This window comes from Pelophylax lessonae (genome assembly GCF_965119305.1).
Source record: "Pelophylax lessonae genome assembly, chromosome: 7".
In the NCBI taxonomy this organism is placed as follows: Eukaryota; Metazoa; Chordata; class Amphibia; order Anura; family Ranidae; genus Pelophylax; species Pelophylax lessonae.
In genome coordinates this window covers 120,242,051-120,267,707 of record NC_138774.1, presented here as the reverse complement: position 1 = coordinate 120,267,707, position 25,657 = coordinate 120,242,051, and the positions used below count along the sequence as shown (strand labels likewise).

Below are 25,657 nucleotides of genomic sequence, written 5' to 3'. Positions count from 1 at the left end.
GGCGATCGCCGCTGCTCTGCTCCGATCGTCGGGGAATCCAGTTTGGAGATCCGCCCGCCTGTGTAAACAGAGCGGGCGGATCTCCTAAGTGACAGGGAGTGACAGATCGGAGTGTTCAGCATAGCTGGACATCCGATCTGTCCCTGGCTCACACAGTCACCTCCCCCCCCACACGTTAGTAAGCACCAGGCATACATTAACCCCTTCCTCTCCAATAAAATTAACCCCTTCCCTGCCAGTGTCATTTTTACAGAAACATTGCATATATATAGCACTGATTACTGCAGTAATGTCACTGGTACCCCCAAAAGTGTCAAAAATGTCAGTCAAGGGTCCGATCTGTCCGCCGCAATGTCGCAGTCCCGCAAAAAAAATCGTAGATCGCCACCATTACGCGTTAAAAAAAAAAACACCAAAAATGACAGAAATCTTTCCCATAGTTAGTAAACGCAATAACTTTTGCGCAAACCAATCAAAATACGCTTATTGCAATTTTTTTTACCAAACATGGGTAGCAGAAAACAAATTGGCCAAAAATTTAAAAAAAAATTGTTTTTTACATCTTTTTTGGGGGGAATTTCATATAAAAAAATGTTAAAAATATTGTTATTTTTTCAAAATAAACGCTCTTTTTTTGTTTATAGCGCAAAAAGTAAAAATCGCACAGGTGATCAAATACCACCAAAAGAAAGCTCTGTTTGTGGGAAAAAAAGGACGTAAATTTCGTTTGGGTACGGCGTTGCATGACCGCGCAATTGTCAGTTAAATTCGCACAGTGCCGAATCGCAAAAAGTGGCCCAGACGTAAGACAGCAAAATGCACTAGTGGTAAAGTGGTTAAAGTCATGTTTTAAGAATAATGCACTAGGTTGGTGCGCCCTCTGTTTTGTTTTGTGGTTTCAGTTTTATTGGCCCCTGCTCAGGCCTATAGTGCAGAAAATTGAGAAGAGTTGTGTTATTAGCACTTTTAGCCCCGGTTCACACTAGGGTGACAGGTCGCCTCCCATAGGAAAGCTGCGGACCCGTTCTAATAGGAGCGACACAAGTCGCTCCGACCTAGAAAAAGGGTCCGGAGCTTCTTTGGGGCGACCAGGAGGCGACCGCCATAGACTTCAATGTTATGAAGTCCGTGGCGGCCGCTCCGAGGTCGCGGCGCGCTGCTCGCACCGCGATCTCGGAGGTCGCCCCTGCAAGTAGCGTCGCTCATATGTGAACCGGCGCTTAAAATCCCTTATTTTGTTTTATGTTGAGTTTAGCTTTAGCAATTCCAATATTTTCTGGCTAGTGTTGGTGGTTGACTTGTTGTTCTGTGTTTGCTCTATAAAGTAACATTTTAATAAAAAAGATATGGGACAGTTGAGAACATGCCAGAGCTCCACTTAAAAGCTCTTTAGAAAAAATGTTCATGCCTGAGTTTATACATACACCCCAGGCATATAGAAGACCACAAATAATTGTTCCTGCTCTTAGAAAGTTATTTAATATATTTTTTTGCAGGTTCGCTTTAAGATGCTGATATTTTTTTCTGAGAAAGCTGTGCCTCCAAAGAGAAAATAACAGGACGAAGGAAAATACTGCTCATTAAATAGTGCTTTAGTACTGAGCCAGTCAGACATACTAAACATTTTATCTACAGCTGCTAAAACTACATTTCAGATAGTGGATTTATATGCTGGTCATTTCCAGTAGAGACATCAAGCTTAATTCACTAAGATGGATGAGTTGTTATAATGTTACTACTTATTTTATCCAGTGATAATTTTCTCCTTCAATAACGTGTGTTTATTTGTTTACATAAAGTGAACATAAGACCGCATTCACACTGAAGCGGCACGACACTTCGGGGGCGACCTGTGAATTCCCGTGCACTGCGACTTCGGCGCGAATTGCACGGACTTCACATAATGGAAGTCAATGCAAGTCGCCTCCAGGTCGCCCCGAAGTAGTACAGGACCCTTTTTCTAAGTCGGAGCGACTTGTGTCGCTCCAATTAGAACGGGTCCTATAGCACTGCATGGACCGCGAGGGAACGCGACTTGTCAGGCTGACAAGTCGCCTGACAAGTCGCGGTAGTGTGAATGGAGCCTTAATCTGTTGAGCCATATCTTCTATCCAGAAGAGGAGTCTCAGTTGTGAGGTCCCCATGAGGTGACCATGAAGGATCTGCAGCCTCGGGCACAAATGTGACTCGAACATGTCCCTTACAGTCTTCTCGGACTGAAAACACAGTTGAGATGCCTCATCTGGACCCCCGTGATCAACTAAAAAGCAATATTCTTATTTTCTTTAGGCCAGAGTACCTCTTTCAAAAACCTATACCTAGTAGGACTATAGGCAAAACTTTTGTTTTTCAATTTTGGATAGAGCAGGGAAGGGTTATAACCCCTGTGAGATTTTTTTCCCCATCTGTGTCCCATTGCTGAGATCTACTTCTACTTCCTGTTCCATAGTCAAACAGGAAGTGAAAGGAAATCCCTGCAAATTAAAGGAATTCCTTGGGGACCCCCAGGTCTCCAGAACTAGTGTTCCCATTGGAAGATTTCCCCTCTATTACTTTTATGGGGACAACCAAAAATGTGGGATTTTCTTTTACTTTCACTTTCAATGATAATGGTAAACGGGATAAACAGAGAGGGTGAATCTCCCTAAATCTAGGGAAAAACATCTATGTACTTAAGGGAAGCTCGCTGACAGCTATTGACTCATTGGTTGTTAAGGACGCGGCGGCTGGCTTCTCGGCCTGCTCCATAACAACTAGCTATATACTGCTTGTTAAAGAGAGAAAAAAAAACGTAACATGCAAAATGCATGTAAAAACGCATCAACACTTGCGATTTTGGTGCGGGTCCATTGAGGTCTATTACACTCAAAAGGAAATCTGCTGCAGGGAAAAAAAAGTCCCTGACCCTTTCCAAAAATACACCGGCTGAAAAACACATCGATGTGAAGTACCATAGGAAACCAGGTTAAATGGACTGTAGTGCTATTCTGCAAACTGCAAAACGCACTAAAAAAAGGTGTGAGCAATAAAAACTGACAAGCGTTATAATCCCTCTGCACTTTATCTAAAAACTAAAAAAAAAAAAAAAGTTTACTTTTAGTTATATTTTAAAGTATGCTTATTTTGGTCATGTTCATATTGTAACAGCATGATATAGAGTTATCATTCTCTATAGCAAACCTATTATTTTGCTGATCAGGATAACTTTTTCAGCAGTCTGATATAGATCTTTTTCTGCCCATGGATTCCTTTCATTCACAGCAGCTGCCTTATTAAACAAATCAAATAGCATATTACAGAGCCATGCAAATTCTTTATCATTTGACAGTTGGAGTCCTCTTGGATTCTTTTACTCATTTATAAGGGTTTCCTTTAAGGAGAGTACTAAATATCTACAGAGTCTGTGATCTCTGATTACATGAGCTGACGATATGCTCTTACTCTGTTGCAGAGAAATGCGTTCTTTTGAAAACCCTGAGACTTGTATTATGATCTTAAGTCAGGGCTGGGTGCTCTCCATATGTTCTTGTACACACCAGAGCCAGCTAGCATCTTGGCATATGTGGGTAAAAGAACAGAAAAAAAGCCCAACACGTGGTAAATATTTGCTGGTCCTCTCCACATGAAAGAGAAATGCATATGTTCACAGTAAGGTCAGAGATGCTTGGGTCATATCTTGCTGTATGTTCCTGATGCAGAATGACAAGTTCTCGGATACCCAGTGATTTAAACCGTAGTTAGAAAACCTTTTGTTGTGAAAGATATTCTGTAAGATGTATTTTTTCATACTGCTGAAAAGAGAGATTCTCACTATCACTTGCTGAAATTGCTTAATTAATACAATGAAACACATTACTTTAATTTCCGTATGGGATGACCCTAGTTCTCTTCAGTAGTTTCTATGGGTGTCTCTGCATATTGTTCCTGTGGCTAGAGAGATTTTATAACCTCTGTTTTTATGATATACATGTGTGCCTCCACTTTAGATCCCTGCACACATACCTACTGTGGCCACTACAGCCCTTCTCCACCGATCATAACCCCTTGCTTTCTACATGTAGCGCTAGCCCCTTAGGAGCCGCTGAGTATTTTGTGTACCCTTTTCACTACAGAGACCTGAGCAGAGTATTGCCCCTGCTGACATCACCAAAATATTTTGGCCAGGTGACTCCCTGGCTGTCACACCATGGATAAACATGTACATACCGATGAGACTAATGTTTAATTTGTATTCATGCCACAGAGATGGCAAAACAGGCAAAGGAAGACAGTTGGCCAAGTCTTTCAAATTGCAACACACCAACAGAAAAAAACACTGGCTGGCTAAAGCGTAATGTTAAAAAACTTATTAGGGGTAAAAAAATGGCCTTCAAGAAATATAAATCAGAGGGCACAGTATCGGCTTTCAAGCAATACAAGGAGGCAAATAAGAAAAGTAAATCCGAAATCAAAATGGCTAAAATCAACTTTGAGAGACAAATAGTGGAGGATAGTAAAAAGAACCCAAATAAATTCTTTAAATATATCAACAGCAAAAAAACTAGGGCATAGCATATTGCACACATAATTAACGATGATGGGAGGATGGTTACAGAGGACACTGAAAAAGCAACCGTGCTGAACGCTTTTTTCTCCTCAGTCTTTACACAAGAAAAGGAGGGGTACACTGACCATGACTGTATGGTTAGTAGTAATACACAGGACTTGCCGCTATGGCTAACAGAGGGTGAAATCAGGGAAAGGGTAGATATAATTAACACAAATAAATCACCAGGCCCGGATGGCGTACATCCGAGAGTACTCAAAGAACTTAGTAAGACTATATCAAGACCACTGTTCCTGATCTTTGCTGACAGTATTATGACAGGAAATGTACCAGGGGATTGGAGGAAAGCTAACGTGATACCGATATTCAGAGGCATGTCCCAGGAAATTATAGGCCTGTCAGTCTGACATCGATAGGTTGTAAACTTCTGGAGGGGATGATAAGGGACTATATCGTAGAGTTTGCTAAAGACAACAACATCATCAGCAGTAATCAGCACGGGTTTACAAATGGGTGTTCTTGTCAAACCAATCTCTTAACATTCTACGAGGAGGTGAGCTGTGAGCTAGATAGGGGGAGACCAGTGGATGTGGTGTACCTGGATTTCGCTAAGGCGTTTGATACAGTTCCCCACAAGCGCTTAATTTATAAAATAGGGTCTGCAGGCATTGACCGCAAGGTTTGTTCTTGGATACGGAACTGGCTAAAAGGGCGTATCCAAAGGGTGGTAATAAATAGCGCATACTCAGACTGGTCTGAGGTGGTAAGTGGGGTCCCCCAAGGCTCAGTCCTGGGACCAACCCTGTTCAATTTATTCATAAACAGCATTGAGGACAGGATCAGTAGTTCTATATCAGTTTTTGCAGATGACACAAAATTGGGCAGGGCAGTAATTGCACGGCATGAAGCAGATATCCTACAGAATGACCTGAACAAAATAACAGAGTGGGCAACGACATGGCAAATGAGGATTAATGTGGAGAAGTGTAAGGATTTGCACTCAGGGACTAAAAACATAAAAGCACAATACACTTTAGGGGGGGAACCTTTGGGGGAATAAAAATGGAGAAAGATCTGGGAGTCTTGGTAGAGGATTGACTAAGCAATAGCATGCAATGTCAAGTGGCAGCTGCCAAAGCCGGCAGAATATTAGCATGCATAAAGAAAGGGATGTATTCCAGAGATAAAACTATAATCCTACCACTTTATAAAACTCTGGTCCGACCACATCTGGAGTATTCTGTCCAGTTCTGGTGGCCATTCCTCAGGAGGGATGTGTTGGAGCTGGAGAGAGTCCAGAGAAGGGCAACTAAACTAATTAGGGGATTGGAGGACCTTAATTATGAAGAGCATCTGCAATCGCTTGATTTATTCTCCCTGGAGAAGAGATGCCTGAGAGGGGACATGATAGCAATTTATAAATACCTCAATGGTGATCTCAGCAAAGAAAAAAAGCTATTCAGTCGAGAGGATTGCTTGAGGACTCGAAGGGCATACAATGCGATTAGAGGAGAAGCGTTTTAACCTCAGGCAACGCAGGGGGTTCTTTACTGTTAGGGCTACAGGATTGTGGAATTCTCTACCACAGGAAGTGGTTTCTGCAGGAAGTATGGTTGCTTTCAAAAGACTCTTGGACGTACATCTCAAGGATCAGACTATTCAGGGGTATGAGAGATGATTACGGCCACACACACCTACACAGGTTGAACTGGATGGACTATTGTCTTTATTCAACCTCAACTACTATGTAACACAATACAGTGCCACTTTAAGCCCCTCCCACCCATCCTGCAGGACTGAAAAATTAAACATGAGTTCAAAAATCTAGAGATTTTCCCCAGATGACCAATCGAGATGAGGAAGAAGAGCAAAATCACTTGCGGCTCTCAGTGAGAAGGTTAGTCACACATTTTAGCAGATACCCCAAGCACATGAAGAACTCTTCTACTGGCTAGTTGGGGCTCTTACATTGGTTCACAATAGAGATACAGTCTCTTTGAAGAAAACTGAGCTGCCCAGAGGATGATAAAATGGGAAATGGAGTTCCCCTTTATTAAGCACTTGAAAGGTGAAGAGTGACTTTAAGGATGTTAGATCAAGGTGAAGTATAACTTTAAGGATGTTAGATTAAGGAGCACTTTAGGATGCCAGGTTAGGTATCATTTTAGGAATGTCAGATGGTCACAGAAATAGCTTTGGAAGGAAAAGAAGGGGAAACGGATTCCGGCTGGAGTATGTCCCTTTAAATGGAAACCAACTAATTTCTTCCTTGAATTACTCAAATCTGAAGTGGGGTGTGTGCAGATTTCCTGCCTAGCAGGGAAGATAAAAGATGAATCCTGGTGTCCTGCAGGAAGTGTTGATAAAGGCAGTAAGGAGGTTAGCCTGCAGCACTGGATGCGTTATAATGTCTGTATCGAAGGATATAGGCCTGCACTGTAACCTGTTCTAGACTCTAGCAACTGGACGCAAGCAACAGGCTTGAATGCAATGGCACCATTGTGTGGATTAAGAACTCTCTCACCCAGTTCCACAGAGCAGCAGGGTGAATCAATGACATTCTGTGTGGAGGGGGGGCTTTTGTCCTCCTCTTGGATGGCTGTGAAGGTGGGGCTGACCTGGCCAATCTGCCTGCAGGTTCCACTACCTGCCTCCTCAAGATGAGCAACTTCTCTGGTGGCTTTTGCAACTTCCCCACCCAGCCCAATCCGGCCTGAGGAGCCATAACAGTGCAACTTACGTTGGAGTGGGGATCTGCAACTTCCGGGTCCCACGTGACATCATTTCCGGGCTGGTTAGTCAGAACGAGGCTTGGACCGCACACCAGCCCTGGAGAAGCCATTTGAACTCTGGACAAGCTGTACACACTAGCACTGGTGCATGGTTACTAATACATGTAAGTGCCATTTCTATTTGTTATTTTTTTAACACCAATTATAAATAAAATACTACACTATGTTACTTTTTAATCTTGCCTCCTGAGGAGTCATTTTCTACTCCAATGAAGGATTGAAGTGGAGCTTCTCTTTCGAGGGATCCCAGCTATTTAGTGGTTTCACAAGCCTCTTTTGACCTACCTGTAAAAAAGGTATCAAACACCTCTGTTGAGTGTACATCCATCATTTGAGCACTAACAGTGAAGATTAAAATTAAAGGAACACTTTTAAAACACATCAAACCTCTATGTGGAAAAATATCATGCTGGATATCTATACTGATGTGGACTTGTAAATGTGTTAGGAACGAAAGGATGCCACATTGTTTGATGGAAATGAAAATTATCAACCTACAGAGGGCTGAATTCAATGACACCCCGAAAACCAAAGTGAAAAAATGATGAATCATGCTAGTCTATTTTGCTGAAGTTTTTATTGCAGCAACTCAGAATGGTACTCAGTAGTTTGTATGGCGCCCCCATGTGCTTGTATGCATGCCTGACAACATCAGGGCATGCTCCTAATGAAACAACGGATGGTGTACTTCCTCCCAGATCTGGACCAGGGCATCGCTGAGCTCCTAAACGGACTGTGAGGTCTGACAATGGGTCCAAGGATTTCATCCCGATACCTAATGGCAGTCAGTGTGCCATTGTCTAGCCTGTACAGGTCTGTATGTCCCTCCATGGATATGCCCTCCCAGACCATCACTGATCCACCACCAAACCGGTCACTCTGAACGATGTTACAGACAGCATAACATTCTCCATGGCTTCTCCAAACCCTTTTCACATCTGTCATATGTGCTCAGGGTGAACCTACTCTCATCTGTGAAAAGCACAGAGCACAAGTGGCAGACATGCCAATTTTGATGTTTAATGGCAAATGCAAATTGAGTTCCACGGTGCCAAGCAGAGAGCTCCGGGCCCACTAGAGGATGTTTGGCTCTCAGGCCACCCTCATGAAGTCTGTTTCTGATTGTTTGGTCAGAGACATTCACACCAGTGGTTTGCTGGAGGTCATTTTGTAGGGCTCTGGCAGTGCTCACCCTGTTCCTCCTTGCACAAAGGAGCAGATACCAGTCCTGCTGATGGGTTAAGGACCTTCTACAGCCCTGTCTAGTTCTCCTGGAGTAACTGCCTGTCTCCTGGAATCTCCTCCATGCTCTTGAGACTTCACTTGGAGACACCGGAAACCTTCTGGTAATGGCACATATTGATGAGCCATCCTGGAGGAGTTGGACTGCCTTTGCAACCTCTATAGGCTCCAGGTATTGCCTCATGCTACCAGTAGTGACACTGACCCTAGTCAAATGCAAAATTAGTGAAAAACAGTCAGAAAAGATGACATTTCAGCAACATGGTCTAGCCTGCTGCATCATTTTTTCACTTTGATTTCTAGGGGTGTCTTTGAATTCTGCCCTCTGTAGGTTGATAGTTTTTCATTTCCATCAAACAATGTGGCATCCTTTTGTTCCTAACACATTACCTGGTCCATATCAGTATAGATATTCAGCATGATATTTTTCCCTATTTAGATCTGATGTGTTTTCAAAGTGTTTCTTTAAAATTTTTGAGCTGTGTGTATATATATATATATATATATATATATATATATTGCGTAACCACATTGCCATTTCATGATCCACATCACAATTTATGTTATTCATGAGTGTACAGGGCATGTATGTGAGCATCATTAACTATTATTTGTTTATTGTAAGTTGCTATTATACATATTTTATTTATGCGTGTGAACGCCATCTTTACATTTTTTATTTTTCAATCCGGCCTGGGCCTGCGTGGATCCACTGGGGTCTCTATCCCATGTCCAGCCTCCAACACAATCTATCCCATCTACCCCTGCGTTCCCAGGCTTTTTCCTTTTTAAAAGGCCCATGCACATTTGCACACTTGATCCTAGAACAGTGGTGATCAACTTGAAAGTTATAGAGGGCCTCAAGTGCGTTGCACTTCTAGAGGGTTGCACAATAGTAGTACATTTTTGCGCATTGCGTCAAGTTAGGCAGCCCATTTAATAAAAATTTCTATACCTCATTTCAATGCTCAGAAATTTCAGTTCTACTGCATTTTGCTTATTGTAATGCACACTGAAGAAGTCTAAATACAATAACTGCTAGTATTGGTATCGGTGGACATAATAGTTCCCTCATCATTGGTGTCAGGGGATACATTAATAACTCCCTCCAGTGATGTCAATGAGTGCAATATTAACCATAAAATTGGTGTTAGTGGACACAATAATAACTCCCAGCATTGGTATGAGTGGACACAAAAACGACCCTCAAAACTGGTGTCAGTGAGTGCAAAAATAACCCTCAACATTGGTGTTAGAGGACACAAGAATAACCCCCAACAATGGTGTCAGTAGAAAAAATATTAACTTTGGTGTCAGTGGACACAGTAATAACCCGCAACATTGTTGTCAGTCGATGCAACATTAACCCTCAGCAATGGTGTCAGTGTAAATAATAACAACCCCAGGATTGGTGTCAGTGGATGAAATAAAAAAAAAAAACCCTGGCTTCACCACATTCACTAAGCTCTAGGGAAAATAAGTGCAACTGCACTTGCAAAGAGCACAGTCTACAGTATTTACCTTTAGTAAATCAACCTTATTATCCCATTCTTGGCATTTGTATTTTCTCAGCTTCTTTCCTTGCTGTTTACATCAGTAGCATCATAGGGACCATATAGTAACAACAATGATTCACCATATTTAGAGAGGTCTAAACAACATAAAGGAGTACTATCATTTCATAAAGGGTAGTCAAGAAATGTTGTTTGTTATCCCTGGATTTTTGGGTTAATGCTTTAGGGGTTGCCAAATAACATGCAATATCCTCCATATATTGTGGACCTACCTGATGCTAGGTTTATTTTGGTCCAAAGTGTTTGCCCTCTTCTACAAATTATTTAGGGTTCGTCTGTCTAGAAATCCATGATTTACCCTTCTACACTTTAAACCTCCCAATCTTACTAAAACTCAATTTAAATTGACACATTATGTATGCTTCCAAATTAACAATCGCTAAAGCTTTATCTGTTTTTCCAAAATTGAAACCAGGCTTTATGGCCTTTACATCAATAAACAATTGCTAGTACCCTTACCAACAACCACAAAAAATGTAGTAAGAGCTGGGACTCCTCGGTTGCCTATCATCATCCTAACCTCTTGTGTGACGTTTGACCCCCTTGCTTTTATTACTGCCCCTGTGATGTGAGAGGACCCCTGTGCCAGGACTCTTTTCCTACCCTCTCCCTCCTTTGTCTCGCTTTCCTCTACCTTTTTTTTCTGCTTCTTTTCCTTTCATTTTCTCCATGAACAGCCATTTGCCTGTAGACTTTTTGGTCTATCTGGTCCATATGCATGTGGTATATAGCATTGAGATATTTTGTACTGACTTTGATTTCTTTCTTTATGGCCCAGGGTGTGCTAAAATAATGACACCATATCTTTACTCCTTCTTGCATTGTGTTTCTTGGACACATAATTGACAAAATGTTGATTACAGTACTTCTGTTTTCCTCTTTTACACACAGTGTGGATTGTTTTATCTGTGTAACTTGTTTAAAGCAATACACATATTGAACTGAAAACATTTTTGTTAGATATTCATGCAAGCATACATACATGCATGTACGTGCACAGATCCACACATATAAAAGACCCCTTTCCTTGCACACATGCTTGGACCCTAACTAGCACTACCATTCTCACACACGCATACAAGTACACTTGCGCACACAAACACATGCCTATGCAGACACTAGCACCCTCACATGTGCACACAAGCATGCATCCACACATTTACACTCCCTGGTACATGCATGAAGGCACCTGCATAAACTATAGCACCCTCACACACCCTCATAAGCATATATATGCATGCACACCAGTGCACTTACAGATAATATGCCATCTACATGAATGAAGGACATTTATTTACCACAGTAGTGTCCTGACAGCAACAGGAGAAATTAGGTCCCTGTAATAATGGAATACCCCCTTCATGATTTCCCTGATAATGAATTACTTTATTTGTTTAAATATAGTAATGAATCCTCATAAATTACTGTTTGGATTTAGAAACAGGATTGTGTAACAAGGAAATGGGAAATGAAGCTTCAAATAATGGTACTAAAAAAAGCTTTAGGACTTATGCATAAGCAGTAAAAAAAAAAAAGAAAAATTCACATCTATTGTATGTTCTAAATAGAATCTTTAATCTCTGCTACTACTGACCAGTGCCACTGGGTGGCACTCTTAGAACAAGTCATTGTCCTGGAAGGTTTGCAATGACTGATGCACTTTTCATGCAACAGAAGTCAGGGTGTGGAATAACCTTCTGAGAAGGAACTTGAAACATCTCAAAGATGTTGAGTGTTAAACATAAAGAGTAACTCGATATGCCTGTGTGAGTGAATGAAAGAAAGGGGGACAATGAGTTATGGAATGGAGAGGCCTCGATGGGCTTAGGGTAGAGATAACCTAGGGCAAGGTGCTTGCCTGATTTGCAAAAGATTCAGACTAGAAAAATAAATTGCTCCTGTTCACTGTGTGTGGTGATGTTCACTGCATAGTTTGTAAGCAAATGATACGTCTCTAAAGTTACAATTTCCTCTCAAATTATATCCATCAGTGAATTATCTCTAAAGTTAACATATTTTTTTTCTCAATTTATATCTAATTAGTAAAATATATTGGTGTTGCCTATAACTTCACAGGTACACTTTTTAGACCCCCCAGTCACTAAATCCAAAAAAAGTCATGCCTGCCTCCAAAAATGCCCGATAAATGCCTGCAAGAAAAACGGGCAGGTGGAGAGAAGCCATATTCCTGTGCTCATAAAAATTATAAGAAAAATGCTCTTTTTTTTCTGGTTCTGGATATGCTAAAGAGATGAAACTTCACAGGTACACTTTTTAGACCCCCCAGACACTAAAGACATGCCTGCCTCCAAAGACGCCCACAAAATGCCCGATAAATGCCAGTAAAAAAAATTAGGAAAGGGAAATTAGGTCACAACACATCATATTCTGATTTGCCAAATACAAAGTCGTACAAAGTTGCCTATCATATAAGTCGCGTAAAAAAAGTTGCGCTAAGTCGCGCTGAAGTTGCGCAAAGTCGCGCTGAAGTCGCGCTAGAAGTCGCCCCTTATGAGGAGACTTAGAGGTCACTGCAGTGTGAACCGAGCCTTAATGTATGTTTGAAATGAATCCGTTGTTTATATTTGTAACTTGCAATGATGCACAACACAGTGGCATGTTCTACTGCCTAATAAGACCATATTTTATCTAGACCCTTAATTTTTGTTCAAGTGCACCATCTAGGGGGAGACTGCTAGAGGAGGCAGAGTGGGAGCCGATCATAGACATGAGAGAGAGAACAGGCCAGACGGGCTAATCATAGACCACTGTGAGAAAAGGCAGGATGGGTGCTGATCACAGGCTACTGGAAGATGAGGCAGGACATCAACTGAGCATCGACTAGAAGAGGCACAGTGTGAGCTGACCGGAGATTACTTGAAGACGAGGCAGAGCAAGGACTGATCATGGACCATGAATGATGAAAGAGGAATCCAAATTACAATTGACTTTTGGGTAAGGGGAGAATAGAGTAGGCAAAAATGTTGGGGGGAGCGGTGACCGAGGGAGGCTTGGGTAATGCTGTTGTTAATTTTATTCAAGGGGGAATTGGACAGTGCTGCTGAGAACTTGTTTAAAGAGGTTGTAAACCCATACAACTTTTTTTTTTTTGCAACCTGTAAGAGAAACACATAATGAGCTAGTATGCATCGCATACTAGCTCATTATGCAATACTTACCTTAGAACGAGCCCCCGCCGTGCCGCCCGCTTACCTGTATGACGGGCGACATGTCCAGTCGCCCGTCTTCCGGGATCGGGATTGGCCGGAGCCGCGGTGACGTCACTCCCGCGCATGCGCCGACAGTCACGGCACGGGGCTCTGAAGATACGGCACCAGCGGCCGTTCCTTCAGAGCGCATGCGCCAGTGACGTCACTGGCTGCATGTAAGGTAAATATCTCCTAAACGGTACATGTTTAGGAGATATTTACAGTACCTATAGGTAAGCCTTATCATAGGCTTACCTATAGGTAAAAGTGTCAGAGGAGGGTTTACTTCCTCTTTAAAGAGAAATTGGCCAATATTGGCGCTGATAAGGGTCAAGGGGGAATTTGATAGTGATACAGTATTGGTAGTTATAAGAACCATGGGAGTAAGAAAAAGGAAGCGTTCTCAGGAGTAGTTTTCTAAACACAGGCACAGCTGTCATTTTACTTATTCTAACTTTGAGGCTAGGTGCAGGTGAGCAGTGTTTGCTTTGTGCACTGGTCCAAATCCTTTGGTGGAGAGGGGATTATGGTGCGGGGTTGTTTTTCAGAGGTCAGGCTTGGCCCCTTAGTTCCAGTGAAGGGAATTTTTAAGACGTTAGCATACCAAGTCATTTTGGACAACATTATGCTCCCAACATTGTGAGAACAGTTTGGCGATGGCCCCTTCCTGTTCAAACATGACTGCGCGCCAGTGCACAAACAAGGTCCATAAAGACAGAGATGAGCGAGTTTGGGGTGGAGGAACTTGACTGGCCTGCACAGAGTCCTGATCTCAACCTGACAGAACACCTTTGGGATGAATTCGAGCGGAGACTGCGAGCCAGGCCTTCTTGTCCAACATCGGTGCCTGACCTCACTAATGCACTTCTGGAAGAATGGTCAAACGTTCCCATAGACACACTCCTAAATCTCGTGATCAGCCTTACCAGAAGAGTTGAAGCTTTTATAGCTGCAAATGGTGGGTCAAAACTATATTGAACACTATGAGCTAAGACTGTGATGCCAATAAAGTACATGTGTGTGTAAAGGCAAGCGTCCCATTACTTTTGGTAATATAGTGTATATTAGAATTTTTTTTTCTATATACTACTAATGGCGGTGGCTTATAATGAGACTGCGATAGTGCAGCAGGCAATCGAAAAATAACTGACGCTGGGGGGAACTGAGGGACTCACCAGTGACACTGATACAGTGGTCAGTGCTAATAATATACAGTCACTGTACTAATGACACTGGCTGTGAAGGGGTTAACATCTAGTGCGATCAAGGGGTTAAATGTGTAGCACCCTCCTAGGTAGGTGCTAGTGAGAGAGTATAGTTTTTGGCTCTGTCTGCCTATCAGAGGAGCAGCAGGGAAATCTATATTGCTTTCTGCCTACCAGAGAACAGGATCTGTGAGTTAGGTCTGCTCAGTGTGCTCAGTGTGTGATTCATTGGGTCTAGAGGAGTGTTTCACACTGGTCCAATAGGGAGGCATGTTGGACAGTGGGAAACCTGACCAATGGGTGTACAGGCTTTGATACAGTCCCGGTGATTGGCAGAGACAGGCTGTCTCGGTGTATTATGGGATACTGTATAAAAGCCATGAGCACATGTGCTGAAGGGTCTTTGGCTGGAGAGCAGAGTCCTGAAAGGGAAGGGTGGCGGCTGCCTACTCCTTTGTAACAGTGGGACGTGGCCTTGGGAGGTCATCCTGAGGGCCAGAGGAACAGAGCTGAACCCTGAGGTCCAGGAAATGACTGAGTTTGGAGACACTGGAGAACCTAGAAAAACAGTATCATGAGTACAGGGGATCGTGTCAAGGGGCCTGACCTGAGGGGGGCCACCCCAAAAAAATAGTCGGCTAGGTGTAAGCAGTCCAGAAAGGGGATACTGAGGAGAGTGTCCTGAAGATTAATGTAGTTCAAGTCTTCTGGCAAGAGACTTAAACCCAGATCTACCTAAGTGATAAGGTGGATCAGCAACCTGGCTGCATCATCAGATAGGAGTCCTCGCAACTTGTGAATAGTTAATTTGGAGTATCCCACTATTCCCTTCTCCCATCCCTATTTAAAATAAAACACCAAAAAAACTACATACCCCTGGACTGATGATTGACTGAGCCAAGAAGTGAAGTTTTAATCTGTGAATGCCAGTGTTGCTGACGGTAACCCAGGGGGACCCGAGAGCGTATTATCCAGCAGTCCTCAAGGGGACAGTGCTACAAATGTGTGCCCAAAATGTGTAATGTGTGCTAATTTTTACTACACATCTTTGTTTTGTATTCCTGCTTTGCAGAGATAAGAAAGAGAGAGATTTCTACCTCTGTACAGAGCCCTGTGCTGATTGTCAGCACAGGGCTCTGGGCTGTGATTGCACACAGTCAATCAGAAAGTCCTGGTCATGAATCATTGGCAGGGACATGCTGACAGACTCCTACTGTGTACAATACTAGCAGAAGCCGGCAGGTGGTTGCTCATGCGTGCGCCCTAAACCTGGCAGCACTGTATAGATACATCGCTCTTCCTGTGCAGGCCACCCATCTGCAGTCCACAAATGGTGAATATGTTCTTCCCTAAACATACAGAAGCTGTCTACCACTAGTCCATGCACACCAGCTCCAATAACACAGTCTAAGGGATGTCTTTTTAAGATTTATTGCTTGAATAAACTTTGACAGGAAAGGGGTTAGGGCATTGGATACTCCAAAACGATTAGTACTTTGCTATTAGAGGGCAATCTTCTCTTTCAAAGCATCTTTGAATAATGGACAGTCTAAGGCCTCACAGCTAGGGACTAGTGATTGGCTGAATAATCCCCGGTTCAGTTCACACCCGAACTCCCGAACATTGAAAAAAACTTCAAACCCGAACCGCGAACCCTATTAAAGTCTATTGGATCAGAATTTAAAAAATCAAAAGTCCCCATTTTGAAGGCTTATATGTAAGCTATTGGCCATAAAAGGGGTATGGGTGCCCTGGGGGACATGTATCAATGCAAAATAATTTTTTTAAAAGAGCAGTGATTTTAATGATGCTTGACCTCTTCCAGACCGCCCGCTGCAAATATACCGCGGCAGGCTGGCTCTCCTGCGCGAACCGACGCAGCCCTATGCCGGTCGCGCACCTGCAGCTAGGGAGCGTGCGCGTGCCGCTGGGCATCCGCGATCCCTCCCCTCTGAGAGAGAAGAACAGTTAGCTATTGTAAACACAGTGGACTGTTCTTCTCTCTGGAATGATCACAGAGCGCCTGTGACCTTCTATATAGGATCACAGGTCTCTATGATCATTTCAAAAGTCCAACTCCCATCCAGTTCGAAACCCTCCCCCTAGGCTTACATTTAACCCCTTCATCACCCACTGTGTTAACCCCTTCCCTGCCAGTGTCATTATTACAGTAACAGTGCATATTCTTAGAATTGATTACTGTAGTAATGTCACTGGTCCCCCCAAAAGTGTCAAAAATGTCATTTAGGGGTTCAATCTGTCTGTCGCAGTCCCGCTAAAAATGGCAGATCGCCATTACTAGAAAAAAAATAAAACAATAAAAATGACTCAAATCTTTCCTGTACATAGACGTGATAACTTTTGAGCAAACCAATCAAAATACGCTTATTGCAATTTTTTTTTTTTTTTACCATAAATATGTAGCAGAAAACAAATTGGCCTAAAATGTTAAAAAATTTTAATTTGAATTTTTTTTTTCGGAATGTTATATAGCAGAATGTGAAAAATATTGTTTTTTTTTTTCAGAATTGGCGCTTTTTTTTTTTTTTTTGTTTTAGCGCAAAAAATACAAATCACAGAGGTGATCCAATACCACCACAAGAAATTCTAAAAAAGGACAGCAATTGTCTGTTAAAGTAACGCAGTGCCGAATCGTAAAAAATGGCCTGGTCATTAAGGAGGCAAATCCTTCCGGTCCAGAAGTGGTTAAAGGGAAACAATAAAAACGAAAAAATTCCTTTAAATATAGTGCCTGGGGGGTCCCCTTAGTCTGTCTGTAAAGAGGCACATCTGTGCCGTCTATAGAACCTGCCAGGTGATGTCGCCAGGTGGCTCCGCCCCTTACCTAGTTAAGAACTGTCAGACGAGCAGACAGTTGGCGGGGAGCTTTTTTTTTTTTTTGGTCGTTTTTTTCTTTTTTCGCATTTTTGTATTGACGGTAATGTTTGTTTTAGGGAAGCCCACTGACAGCTGATGACTCATCCATTGTAAGGATATGATGGCCGGTGTTCCGTGAGAATTACCTACCCGTGAGAAAAACCTACCCCTCGTCACTTCCGGTACTCCGCACTGTATGTAATGCAGCGGGTACATTAAAACAGCTGTGCTGAAATACGAGTGATCTCCGCTCCTGTCCCGGTCACTTCCCTGCTCTCGGATAGTAAATATAAAAGCGGCGGCGGCTGTATGAAAACATAAATCACTGAGCCGTAAGCCGCTTTTATATTTACTTGCCGAGAGCAGGGAAGTGACCGGGACAGGTGCGGGGATGACTCGTATGTCAGCACAGCTGTTTTAGGTAAGTGCCGCGTCGGTAGGTTTTTTTCACGGTACACCGTGATCGTTTTATACTAGTGCGCATGCGCACTAGTAAGCTCCTCTGTTCTGCCATTAGGTATCCGGCGCTCTGAGCATGCGCACTGCTGCGCTGCTCAGATGCTTCTGGCCGGAAGTGACGAGGGGTAGGTAATTCTCACAGGGTAGGTAATTCTCACGGAACACCGGCTTCCCGGTCCGCATCTTAACAAACAGCTATACAATGTGTCCTGATTGGACAAAGCCCTGCACCTGACCAGCGGTCAGGTGCATTGCTTTAGCCAATCAGGGCTTGGAATGCACTGTGCATGTGAGGTATCGCAGTGAACGTTAGAGTGAGAGCAATAATTCTAGCCCAGGACCTTCTCTGTAACTCTAAACTGGTAACCTGTAAACATTTTTAAAGCATTGTCTATGGAGATTTTGAAGTACTGTAGTTTGTCGCCATTTCCAGAGGGGGCGAGCAAATGTCAGAATTGGCCCGGTTGGCAAGTGGGCATTTGTCCTCTCTTGACACTGTATTGCTAAAATGCTTTTGCAGATTCTTAACTAGCTTTGAACATTATATTGTTAAGAAGATACACATCTATAAATGAACTTTTCCCTGTAACGATGTGATGCTGTGTTGTTAAAAAGATTTATGACAATCTGTAAAAACATCCAAACCTATGCTTTTTTATGTGCTGTATTATGACACTATTTGGGAGCAGTTCTCCTAAGTACTGCCTCAGTTGCCAATTTTACCTGTTTGGAAGTGACTATGTTTAGAGAAGCAATGAGCATTTAGAGACAGAAAAAATAACACACCTGGATATGTCAATTTCCTTTTTTTTTTGTTCCCTACTTAAAATTCTGCAATACCTTTAGTGATATTAAACACACACTGTTTAATTTACATGATCTCTTCCCTTTCTGTATGTGGATGATGGCACTGTAATTATTAAAACAAAATACATTTTCCTAATCAATACACAACTGTCATGTGACCCAGCTCTTTCCCAGCCTGTCTGCAGGCAAACATAAGCAGGAGGAGCTTTTAGCCCTCTGCTGCTGGTCACATGTTCAAAGTGAAAAAAAAAAAAAAAAACAGCCTTTGGAATATAGAGTAAAAATAAGTAAACCTAATAAACTGTTTTAAATTGCCATACAAATATATATTTAAAATCAAATCTTTATTATTTTTTGGCAATAGCATGGTGTGGGCAGATTTCTGCCAGTCACAGGCTGTCACACCTCCTCCAGCCTGTGTCTTAAAATAAGATAATAAGCCACTAGATGAATATGAGGTAAATGTTCCTTTTTGTATTTCTCTTCAGGGCACTCAACTAGCACCCTCTTTCTCTGTACCAGCCAACACCCCTCCACTGACTGCACTCCCCAGAGTGGTCCCCTCCCTGGGCAAGATGCTCTGTACTCACGATACTGCTTTCCAGATTCTCGCAGTGCCCTAACTCCTCAGTCAGCTCTCCTGGACCTCTTTGGTTTCGGCTCCACACTGCTGATCATCGTCATCATCATCATCATCCACTTCAGAAGAGGAGGCAGCCACCACCCTCCTTCTGGGACTCTGCTTCCCGCCAAAGACCTCTACCACATGTGCCCCTGGTTTTATATACTCCACCCCACAATGCACTGAGACAACTGTCTGTGCCAATCCCTGGGGCTGTAACAAAGCCTGTATGTCATTGGCCAGGTTTCCTCCACTGTCCAATGTGCCTCCCCATTGGGCACAGTGGGGACACTCCCTCAGGCCATATGAATCACACACATTTTGCACACTGAGCAGACCTAACTCACAGATCCTGCTCCCTGTTAAGCAGAGTGCAATACAGAATTTACCTGCTGCTCCTCTGATAGGCAGACAGAGCCGAAAACTATACTCACTTTCTAGCACCTATCTAGGAGGGTGCTACACCTGTATATGTTTTTACGCCTGCACACCTGAGTGCAATTCCCTATCATACCTAAAAAGTTCCCGTAAGCATTAGATTGTTATTCAGCCATTTTTGGGACACTTTCTGATGGCTTTGAGCTATATGCTCAGCTGAGATATTACAGAGGAATAGTAATCAGACAGACTAGAAGACCTTGCCTGACAATTGTTGTTTCCCCCTTACAAGCAAAGACTTGGAAGTGTTTGCAGAAGCCTTATCCCAGCCCCCTAGGAGCTTAACTGCAAACAAGCATTGACAGTTAATGCTTAAAGATGCGCTGGCAGACATAGATACCTGGGCTTGGTCATACTGTGCCTGCATGTGTTAATGCCTTAAAATTTCTGTGTTACAGCTTTTGAAACCTAACACAAAAGTGGCATGGTCTCAGTGGAGAAACAGTTGAGATTCTAATGCTACAGGAATGTTTTTTTTCTTTAACTTTGCTTGTGGAATTTCCTTAGCTGGCAGCATTAAGCAGATCAATCCTAACATCTTTGTGATCTGTCAATATTCTTTCAGGTTCAATCCTTACACAGTGAAAAATGGCTTAAAGGTTCAAACAAGCAACCAAGAAGGAAAAGCCAGGAGTACAGAACCCGTAATTAACCAGATCATTGATAAATTGAATCACGTCAATCAGGTAGGTGAAAGAAAAACACGCCGCTGCTTAACTGAATATTAAACAGTAAATACGGTGTCAGATTAGAAATTCAAAGTCATTCGTTATTTTTACTTGTATGCATGTTTAAGAGAATTCCCGGAGATGGAGGATTGTTTTCTGTTTTTATTGGACTGCTTTCTTTTTGTCACAAACTTGTGTAACATTCAGCTGGCCTTATACCAGTCCTTGAAGTATGGAAATACATTTTATTATATGTGGAAATTTTAAATTAAGCCAGGTTGGGTTTTTTTTCCTGGATGATCTTTCTGGGCCCATGCATATTTGAGGGATATGTTAGTGCTTGTTTATGTAGTAATCTCATTAACCACTTGCCGACCGCCGCAAGTACATATACTGCGGCGGTCAGCCCCTCACAGGCAAAGTGACGTACTGGTACATCACTAGCCTGTGAGGCTCTGGGGAGCAAGCGCGCTCCGCCGGAGGGGCTCTCCCACGCGGTCACGGACCCCCCCGCGCGTGTGAGCGGCGGACCCGATGTCCGCCGCTCACTCACGATTGTCCGTGACAGCGGGAGAAAGGCAGGCGGCTAGTGTAAACAAGACGCCTGTCATTCTCCCCTGTGTAGAAACAGTGATCATACGGTTCTACTATGTAGGACCGTTGATCATTGTTCCTACATCTCAAGCCACAGCCAATCACAGTTAGAATCACGCCCCTAGGGACACACACAGCCCCTCCCTCTCAAATAAAGTTAACCCCTTCACTACCAGTGTCATTTTACAGTAACAGTGCATATGTATAGCACTGATTACTGCAGTAATGTCACTGGTAACCCCAAAAGTGTCAAAAATGTCAGTCAAGGGTCCGATCTGTCCGCCCAATGTCGCAGTACCGCAAATAAAAATCGCAGGTCGCCGCCATTACGCGTTAAAAAAAAAACAACAAAAATGACAAAAATCTTTCCCTTTGTTAGTAAACGCCATAACTTTTGCGCAAACCAATAAAAATACGCTTTTTGCGATTTTTTTTTTTTTAACAAACATATGTAGCATAAAACAAAAAGGCCGAAAATGTTAAAAAATTTTGATTTTTTTCATTTTTTTGGGGAATTTCATATAAAAAAATATGAAAAATATTGTTATTTTTGCAAAATTGACGCTCTTTTTTTGTTTATAGCGCATGATCAAAAAATTGCACAGGTGATCAAATACCACCAAAAGAAAGCTCTGTTTGTGGGAAAAAAAGGATGTCAAATTCGTTTAGGTACAGCGTCGCACGACCGCGCAATTGTCCGTTAAAGTCATGCAGTGCCGAATCGCAATATACCCCCTGGTCAGGAAGGGGGTAAAATCTTTGGGGCTTAAGTGGTTAAAAAAAATTGGGCAGACACATTGTAGAGTTTTTTTTGTTTTCTACCATCATCATTTGTTGCAAGCATTGCTGCCTCTGAGATGTGCTCATCATTTCATCTTAGTCAACATCAGTTAATAAACTAAAAAAGAAGATTGTGGCCACTGATGAAAATCATGTAAAACATTAGCATTCTTAGGCAAACAGCAAACATGGTGTTTTTTTTTTTTTTTAATTTCTAGGTTAGTGAAAAATGATAATTTATTTTGACAAGGCCACTTTAATCATTTAGGGTCAGGAATGTTTGCTGGCATTTGACCACATTGTTTCATAGAAGAAGGCACAGTTGATCTGAATTTGGAAAAGGCTAGGGGCTGTTTCTTATAAGCGAACATGTCAATGTCATTGTAGTAAGGAGGGAAGAAAGGCATTTTGGTTATCAGATTACCTAAAGTCCAAGCTACATCAAATGCTTTTGACCAGCTTTATTCTTGGCTTTCATATTCTTTTTTGTGGCACCTTTTCCCAGTAAAATTCATTGCCTACTAGAATATGTTTCTTACCACACATCTAGAATATCTATGTAACCAAAATCTTTCCTGCCCTTCAACGAGAGGGTGCTAATGGCTTGTGTGTTACTTCTAAACCTTGGCGAATTACACAAACAGTGGAGATTCCAATGCTAGAGAAGACTGACAGATCTCTCCCCTGGTTGCTGTTTTTCTGGAGAGAAAGCTGTGCATGTCTATGGTAAGGTCAACACCTTCTGCTGTGTTCTCTATAAATATCAACTACATCAAACATCAATAATACTGACTTGTGATGTCCACTGCAGAATGGAGATTCTAGAAACTCATTTACAAATATATTGCCATCAAATTTCTCAAGATATAAAAATCAGGTGAGTGTTTCAGCCTGATTAAAATAATAGTTCTGGGTGGAGTTAAAAGGGACCCTTTTGTATAAAAGTATGGCATAGGTCGTTGCTAACTTGCTCTGAAAGGTACACCCTCCAGAACTGCTATTTTTATCCTTCTCTATATGTTCAGGCATTGAGCTTGAAATTAGTGCATCTATCAGGGGTCAGGACACAGTAGTAAAGCAGGGATAAGAATGACAGCCATCGGGCTTGCACCTTCCAGAATAAGCAATGGGGGGCTCCTGTATTTGCTGTCCTCACAGGTTTGCTGATTGTGTGCAGTGTTTGTCTATTGATTTTATTATAGTAATGGGTTAAGCAGTGGTGCCTCCTAAGGGGTATGTAGCAGTGCTTCCTGAGGGCGAAGCAGTGGTGCCTCCTAAGGGGGATGCAGTGGTGCCTCCTAAGGGCATACGGGGTATGCACCAGGTATCCGGAAGGGGTGCCTTTTAAGAAATTGCTCGCCCAAGGTAATCACACTGGAGTTGTCTCAGATGTTCATGAGAACAGGGCTCCCATCCGAGATCTTGATGGATTAAGGTACCCCATTTATATCAAAAGTAATGAAGGAGCTCTGTAAACTGTTTAAGATCAAACACTTGCGGACTTCGGTGTATCATCCACAAACTGATGGGTTAGTGGAGCGGTTCAACAAAACCCTAAAGGGGATGCTAAAAAAAAGCAGTTGGGGAGGATGGTCTTGATTGGGATTATTTGTTGCCTCCCTTGTTTGCCAAAAGAGAGGTACCCCAGGCCTACACGGGATTCTCCCCCCTTGGGTTGGTTTATGGGAGACACTCCCGTGGACTACTGGATATAGTGAATATGGTGGAACACATTTCACAACTGCAGGATAGAATAACCAAAGTTATGCCCATAGTTAGGGAACATTTGAAGGCAGCGCAAAATGCCCAGAGTAGTGTGTACAACCGATCCGCCCTGGTTAGGGAGTTTAAACCTGGGGATCGGCTGCTAGTATAAGTGCCTACCATAGAGAGTACATTTCTTGCCAAGTGGCAAGGACCCTTTGAGATAGTTAAGAGGATGGGGAAAGTTAATTATAAAGTCCATCAGCCCACCAAACGTAAACCCTGCCAGATCTACCATGTCAACATGATCAAACCCTGGAAAGATAGAGAGGTTTTGACAGTCAGTCTGAAGGTCCAGGAAGATCCTGACACTCAGATTAGGAAGGTAGGGATTGCAGAGGCTCACTCCCCTTCTCAAAAACAGGAGTCCTGGGAGTTTTTGCAAAGGAATCAAGAAATTTTTTCAAACCTGCTGGGCTTAACCTCGGTAATTGAACATAATGTCATCACAGACCCTGGCGTTCGGGAAAACCCCCAAATCTTACCGCATACCCGAAGCTCACTGGAATATTGTCTCGGCTCAGCTAAAGAGTATGTTGGACCTTGGTATCATTGAGGAGTGTTCAAGTAGCTGGTCCAGTCCCATAGTGCTTGTGCCCAAGCCGAATGGAACCTGGCGGTTCTGCAATGATGTTCGCAAGTTAAATGAAGTCTCCAAGCCAGACGCATATCCCATGCCCCAGGTGGATGAGTTAAACGAGAGATTAGGACCGTCTCGGTAAATTACCAGGCTTGACTTGTCCAAGGGATATTGGCAGATTCCACTTTCCCCTGAGAGCTTATGGCAGTACGGGTTTTGGTTTGCATGGGGCCCCAGCTATCTTCCAGAGGGCCATGGACTTTGTTCTGAGTCCTCATAAGGAATTCTAAGGAGCCTACCTTGATGACATCGTCATCTTTAGAAAGTACTGCGAGAGTCATTTGCAGAAAGTACAGTCCATGTTGGATGCACTCTGAAAGGCAGAGTTCACGGTGAACCCAGAAAAAAGTAAGCTTGGCTTGGAGGAGGCCCGCCATTTGGGGTCTGTGGTAGGCAGAGGGGTGATTAAACCCCAACTGAACAAAGTGGAGGCCATCCAGAAGTGGCCCCGTCCACTCACAAAAAACACGTGTGTTCCTTCCTTGGCATTGTGGGGTATTACAGAAGGTTTGTTGGCAAACTTTGCCAGCCTAGCAGTGCCTCTAACAGATCTTACAAAAGGAAGGGATTTGACTATTATTCAGTCTAGTGCTGAAGCAGAATTAGCGTTCTGCAGTTTGAAGCAAGCATTGTGCCAGGAACCAGTACTAGTAGCCCCAGACTTCCAAAAAGAGTTCCTGGTACAAACATATGCTTCAAAGTTGGGTGTGGGTGCAGTCCTGTCCCAAATGGTTGGGGGAGATGAGCACCCCATTTTGTACTTGAGCTGGAAGCTCTCACCGGCTGAGAAGGATTATTCCATTGTGGAACGGGAGTGTCTGGCAATGAAATGTGCTCTGGAGACACTCTGCTACTACCTGTTGGGCCGACCCTTTAAGCTAGTGTCAGACCATGTGCCCCTTACATGGATGGCCCAAAATAAAGATAAGAACTCCAGAATCACCCAATGGTTCCTTGCCCTACAGGACTTCAACTTTGTAGGGATACATAGACCAGGGAAGGTAGGGAAGGGGGGGGGGGGGTAGGAATATGTAGAGAGTCAGCCAGTGGCAGGGTTAGAAAAGGGTTAATTGAAGGAGGGCAGGTACTTTCCTTTCAGACCTACTTATTAATCAGCTGGTCTGAAAGTGTCAATGGAGCTTTAGACCCCTTTCACACATACGGTCCGTTTGTCCGTTTTTCATCCATCTGTTGACGGATGAAAAACGGACATCAGTGCATCTCTATGTAAAAACGAATGACAACGGATGATCATCCGTTAACATCCATTTTCATCCGCTTCCGTCAATGTCCGTTTTTTGGAACAGATGAATGCCCTATTTTTCATCCGTCAAAAAAATGGATCGGACGAAAAACGGATATAAACAGACAAACGGTCCGTTTTTCATCCGTTTTTGCATTGGTAGTGGATGTAAAAAGACGGATGAAAAATGGATAAAA

General features: G+C 42.9%; 1 protein-coding gene across 1 annotated transcript in view; it reads left to right on the top strand.

The window, feature by feature from the left end:
* GPC3 (glypican 3) overlaps positions 1–25,657 on the top strand; it is a 791,583-nt gene that overhangs the window by 437,275 nt on the left and 328,651 nt on the right. Inside the window, exon 6 of the mRNA XM_082262873.1 lies at positions 20,337–20,457. Within this exon, the coding sequence (XP_082118999.1) occupies positions 20,337–20,457 (121 nt within the window). The remainder of the gene's footprint in view (positions 1–20,336; positions 20,458–25,657) is intronic.